This window comes from Pipistrellus kuhlii, unplaced genomic scaffold (assembly GCF_014108245.1).
Source record: "Pipistrellus kuhlii isolate mPipKuh1 unplaced genomic scaffold, mPipKuh1.p scaffold_m20_p_30, whole genome shotgun sequence".
NCBI lineage: Eukaryota > Metazoa > Chordata > Mammalia > Chiroptera > Vespertilionidae > Pipistrellus > Pipistrellus kuhlii.
In genome coordinates, this window is record NW_023425530.1 from 1,634,958 (window position 1) to 1,641,146 (window position 6,189).

General features: G+C 54.7%; 1 protein-coding gene across 1 annotated transcript; it reads left to right on the forward strand.

The window, feature by feature from the left end:
• Nucleotides 1-1,672: 1,672 nt before the first annotated feature.
• On the forward strand, nucleotides 1,673-5,937 carry FEM1A (fem-1 homolog A). The gene has a single exon (XM_036459898.2). The coding sequence runs from the start codon at nucleotides 2,423-2,425 to the stop codon at nucleotides 4,409-4,411; it is 1,989 nt and encodes a 662-aa protein (XP_036315791.1). The 5' UTR covers nucleotides 1,673-2,422; the 3' UTR covers nucleotides 4,412-5,937.
• The last annotated feature ends 252 nt before the right edge of the window (nucleotides 5,938-6,189 follow it).

A 6,189-nucleotide genomic window follows, 5' to 3' on the forward strand; every position in this document is an offset into this window, starting at 1 on the left:
TTTCTTTGTTGTGGGGTGTGTTTTTGTTTGTTTGTTTGTTTGTTTGTTGCCAATCTTCATGGAAGGATATTTTTTCCATTAAATTTTTAGAGAGAGTGGAAGGGAGGAAAGGGGGAGGAGAGAGAGAAACAGTGATGTGAGAGAGACACATCAATTGGCTGCCTCTCACATGCACCCTGACTGGTCCAGGGATCAAGCCTGCAATCCAGGTACGTGCCCTTGACCAGGAATTGACCCCACAACCCTTTGGTGCACAGGCTGATGCTCTAACCACTGAGAAACACCAGCTAGGGCCTGTGTATGATTTTAAAACATATCTCCAAACTTACTGACATCTCTCCCACATCTAACTCCCTTCCCTTGAGAGAATGGTGTCTGGTTCTCTCCCCTTGAAGTGGGTCAGACTTAACGAGCTTCTCCCAGAAAATGGCATGGGGTGGAAGTGGCCCTGGATGACTGTCAAGGCTGGGTGACACCCCCTGAAGCCTCTGTCTGCAAATGTGGTCGCAATGGGAGTTAGGGCTTCAACCTACGAATTCTGGGAGGACGCAATTCAGTCCACAGCAGTCACCAAGCCTGAGGTAATGTATTAAGCCAAACAGATTAACTAGAATGATATAAAACACTGCTTCTTTCAACAACTTCACCTGAAAAATTCCCTACCAGTGAATTTCCCTACACCTCCCAACTTCTTCCTTCTCTCCCCAGCCAGGTCTAACCTATTCCTCCTCTGGGTTCCCACCTCCCTGACTGCACACCCTGACCTAGCCTCCCTCCCTTGATCAGAGTCTGGGTTCTTGAGAACACTTGTCTGCCTGCTCACTGCGACACCCCCAGCTTGTGGCAAGGAACCCAAAACACAGTCCGTGCTTAGAATATCAATAAACGTGGCTGAACTAATTATATAAAGGCATATATCAATACCTCAGGCTGCGGGAAGCAGCATGGATCTATCCGGTCCCTCCAGGAACACAATGAGACTGTTTCTTAGAATCTAAACCAAGGCGTATCTTCCCATTGAACAGGCAGTCCTCCAGAGAGGAAGCAGACACAGTAAACAAACTCTTAGGGAGCTGTGTGATTTGGTTAGTAAGTATAGACAGTGAAATTAAAGCCACAGGCTACATTGAGCCCGGTTCCAGTCACTATTGCTGCATCACAAACTACTCCAGAACATACGCTCTTAAAACAACCATTTTCTTACATGTCATGGAGTCGGTAGGTCAGGAATTTGGGCAGGGTTCAGCTTGGTGGTAAGGCAAACAAGAGGGTCTACACTAGTCTAGCCAGCATGACGGTCTTGACTTCTTTTATGGGGACTGGCTTCCTCAGAGAATAGTGGATAATTAGTACCAAAATTGAGAAAAAGACTTTCCTATAATCCAATTGGATAAAAAAATTACTTCAGAACCTTAAAACAATTAAACAAAAAACACGAGAGAGCCCGCTCAACGGGCCAGCTTCACCTCTGCCTCCACAGAGTTCCCTCTCAGTTTCCTCCAAGACTGCGCCCCCTCAGCAGGACCCGTGACACCGGCAGGGAAGCAGCGAGAGACCCTCACGGGGCTGTCTGGACTGAGCGGCCTCACACCTGAGCGGTCTCACAGCCCAGCCGGTCCACACACACGCCATATCACAACTGTATCCCTAACGCCTCCCCTCATGACTGCACTCCGAGAATCCCTGGGAGTTACTGCCTTGGTGGCCACCACCTTCAGTTGACAGTATTGAAGGGTGAGTGAAGGAAAGAATAAATGCATGAGAAGTGAGTGCACGAGATTGACCCTTAGGGGCCACCTGTACTTACTGCACCCTTACTGTCCTCGCCCTGCTGGCTTTCCTGCCTCTCCGAGCGCCCCCTGTCGGTCAGTAGCCCAATTCAGACTGCTCGGCCGGCTTAGCCGGCTTTCCCTCTCGGTAATAGGCGCCCAAGTCGCTCCCGGTGACTTCTGGGGAATGTAGTCTTTGGCGCTTGCTTGCGTTTCCTGTTGGCTTCGGCCTGAGACAGTCACAAAACTTCCTTGGGTCCCATAAGCTATCGCGATGGCATTGCATCTCGGGAATTGTAGTCCTCCGTTGACAGTTTCCGCCACAGTCGGCGGCAAATGGAACGACAGTTCCCACCATGCGCCGTGCTAAAAGTTCGCTTGCAGCTAGCCCGCGAGCTTCTGGGAGATAGAGTTCTCAAACCGCACAGTTCCTTCCCTATCCTACAGAGCAGGCCGGCTCCGAGGACTACATTTCTCTGTGAGCTCCCATTAGACCGCGGCTCCCGGCAGCGGCCACCATTTTGTTCCGCCCAAGGAGCCCCTAAGATGGCGGCGGGGGAGACGGTGAAGGTTGCAGCCGGGCCCACGGGGCTGTAGCCCGCCGTCTCCCCGTCTCCCGGAGGCCAGCCGATGGCCTGGCGGAGGTCCGGACCATGGACCTCCGCACCGTCGTGTACAATGCCGCCCGCGACGGCAAGCTCCAGCTGCTGCAAAAGCTGCTCAGCGGCCGGAGCCGGGAGGAGCTGGACGAGCTGACGGGCGAGGTGGCCGGCGAGGGGACGCCGCTGCTCATCGCCTCCCGCTACGGCCACCTGGACGTGGTGGAGTACCTGGTGGACCGGTGCGGCGCGAGCGTGGAGGCGAGCGGCTCGGTGCACTTCGACGGCGAGACCATCGAGGGCGCGCCGCCGCTGTGGGCCGCCTCGGCCGCCGGCCACCTGGACGTGGTGCGGAGCCTGCTGCGCCGCGGCGCCTCGGTGAACCGCACCACGCGCACCAACTCCACGCCCCTGCGCGCCGCCTGCTTCGACGGGCACCTGGAGGTGGTGCGCTACCTGGTGGGCGAGCATCAGGCCGACCTGGAGGTGGCCAACCGGCACGGGCACACGTGCCTCATGATCTCCTGCTACAAGGGCCACCGCGAGATCGCCCGCTACCTGCTGGAGCAGGGCGCCCAGGTGAACCGGCGCAGCGCCAAGGGCAACACCGCCCTGCACGACTGCGCCGAGTCCGGCAGCCTGGAGATCCTGCAGCTGCTGCTCGGGTGCAACGCTCGCATGGAGCGCGATGGCTACGGCATGACCCCATTGCTGGCTGCCAGTGTGACCGGCCACACCAACATCGTGGAATACCTTATTCAGGAGCAGCCTGCCGGCATGGAGGTGCAGCCCGGGCTGGCCCAAGATGGTCCCTCTGGTCTGGGATGCGAGAAGTCCCAGGGGGCCGGCTGCGGCCCTTCCTCCCCGGAGGAACCACTGAGTGAAACTTATGAGAGCTGCTGCCCCACCAGCCGGGAAGCTGCTGTGGAAGCCTTGGAATTGCTGGGGGCCACGTATGTGGATAAGAAGCGTGATCTGCTTGGGGCCCTGAAACATTGGAGACGGGCCATGGAGCTGCGGCACCAGGGGGGCGAGTACCTGCCCAAACCGGAGCCCCCGCAGCTGGTCCTGGCCTATGATTATTCCAGGGAGGTGAACACGGCCGAGGAACTGGAAGCACTTATAACCGACCCGGACGAGATGCGCATGCAGGCCCTGTTGATCCGAGAGCGCATCCTGGGGCCCTCTCACCCAGACACTTCTTACTATATCCGATATAGGGGTGCCGTGTACGCCGACTCAGGCAACTTTGAGCGCTGCATCCGCTTGTGGAAATATGCCCTAGACATGCAACAGAACAACCTGGAGCCCCTGAGCCCCATGACCGCCAGCAGCTTCCTCTCATTTGCCGAACTCTTCTCTTACGTACTTCAGGACCGGGCAGCCAAGGGCAGCCTGGGCACCCAAATTGGCTTTGCTGATCTCATGGGGGTGCTCTGCAAGGGGGTCCGGGAAGTGGAACGGGCCCTGCAGCTGCCCAAGGAGCCTGGGGACTCTGTCCAGTTCACCAAGGCCCTGGCCATCATCCTCCACCTGCTCTACCTGTTGGAGAAAGTGGAGTGCACGCCCGACCAGGAGCATCTGAAGCATCAGACCGTCTACCGGCTGCTCAAGTGTGCCCCCCGGGGCAAGAATGGCTTCACTCCTTTGCACATGGCCGTGGACAAGGACACCACAAACGTGGGCCGGTACCCAGTGGGCAGGTTCCCCTCCCTCCAGGTGGTCAAGGTACTGCTTGACTGTGGGGCCGACCCAGACAGTCGGGACTTTGACAACAACACACCGTTGCACATAGCTGCCCAGAACAATTGTCCGGGGATTATGAACGCCCTGATTGAAGCCGGGGCCCACATGGATGCCACCAACGCCTTCAAGAAAACAGCCTACGAGCTGCTGGATGAGAAGCTGCTGGCCAAGAGCACCATCCAGCCCTTCAACTACGTAACCCTGCAGTGCCTTGCAGCCCGCACCCTGGACAAGAATAAAATCCCCTACAAAGGCTTCATCCCTGAGGAGCTGGAGGCTTTCATTGAACTGCACTGATAGGCTTCCGAGAGGGGAGAAACCTGGAGAGGTGCCCACACCAGTCCTCGCCATCTCCTGGTGAGCACTTCAAGTGGCATGAAACAGGAAGAAGGGCTCTCCCGACCCCACAGCCTTTCACCTAGCAGAAGGTGGGGAGAGGAGTTAGCTATTGGTTCTAGAAGCCTTCAGGATCATGCATGTGCTCGGAGAACTACGTTTCTCCAGGAGGACATGCACCGTCCTTCGTGGGGAGAAGATGCGCTACTTTCTGCACATCCCATCTGCCTGGGTGTAGGAAGATTTTGCTTCCTGAGAGGCAGAGGGATCAAAGCCATTGTTTTCCTATCCTAGAAACCAGAAGAAACTGAAAGTTGGGTCTGTCCTTTGCCCCTCATGTGGCTGGATAAACCCAGCCACAGAATGCAGTGTTAGGAACGGGGGCTCCCAGAGTGGAAAGTTGGAGGCTCAAGAAGCAAGACCATCTCTCACTTCTTACAGCACAGTTGCCCCCCACTCTCTCCCACACAGGCAGGACTCTCTGTTTAGGGTAGCCTGCTGCTTGCGTAGCTTGGGCTGGTTTGGTGTTCTGTTTATTTAGTAGGTGGGCAGGCTGCAGGCATCACGGGAGTTCTGAGGTTTTGCTGCCATATTTTCTTTTTTTCTTAAGAATTTGACATTTCCTTTGAAGACTTGATAGGTTAATTTTGTGCACCCAGGGTTTTGTCATGCCTGAGGTTGCCAAGGCCCTCAGGAGAAGCTTTATTGTGTGGAGAATTTGGTGAAGGGGGTAGCAGACCACAGTATCTGTTCCTAAAATGCAGGTGGCTGTACCTTTCTTAAAGCTTCACTCATTTGCCTTTTACTTGAGCCTCCCGTATTTCCGTCCTCATTAGAGAAGTATTTTTTTTCTAAATAGGTTCAGGCCAAACGCCCAAGGAGCTGAGCTTGATGTGTTTCCCACTGAGTGAGAACTAGCAAGGTTGTTTGGGGGCTCGGCTTTGCACAGATTTACAAGTGCACAGCCTTGTGGGTAGCCACCCTAAGTGGCTCCAGCTACTCTCGGCACTGCTCAGGTCTTCCTAAGGAAACCCTAAGTGCAGCATTTAACTCCATAAATCAGCTGGATGAGACGGTGAATGCTGAGAGCTGAGATGGTACAAAGTCTTGGCTTTCCATCACTCAGGTATAAAGTGCGTGTGTTCGAGAACCTGCTGCAGGAAGGTCTTTCTCGTGAAGTACTGCTTACGCCCTGACAGACAAAGGGGACTCTTCCTGGCCTTTTAAACAAGAGTGAGTAGCAGAAGGGGACAGAAGCTCAGGTCACATTCAGGACAGCAGCATCCTTACCCCACACCTCTGCAGCCTTGTCAGATGGCAGCTACCTGGGGCCTCGGACACCGCAGCAGGTCCACGGATACTCTGCCCTCTGAGGACACTAGGCCTCGTGTGGGTTTGCAGTGTTACTAGGATGTTATTTATTCGCAAGACCAGGTTTACCCTCTTGGAGGTGGGAAACAGCACAGAATAAAGAAATGAGGCCATTACATTGTGCTGGTGTTTGTCATTAAAAAGAACATGAGAAGAAAACCACCCAACAGTTCCTGCTGGGGTAGCGGGGGGCAAAGGGAGGAAAAGGGTGACCCTGAGAGTAAAAGGTCATGGTGCCAGTCCACTTAAAGGAGATGCCCTCAGGCTGCCATCCTAATGAGTTCATATATATATATATATATATATATACACACACACACACACACATACACACACACATACACGTTTTATTGTTGATAGTATTACAG

Bases quoted from the DNA above. Each gene is read 5' to 3' on its own strand.
- FEM1A (XM_036459898.2), top strand. From the start codon at position 2,423: ATGGACCTCCGCACCGTCGTGTACAATGCCGCCCGCGACGGCAAGCTC.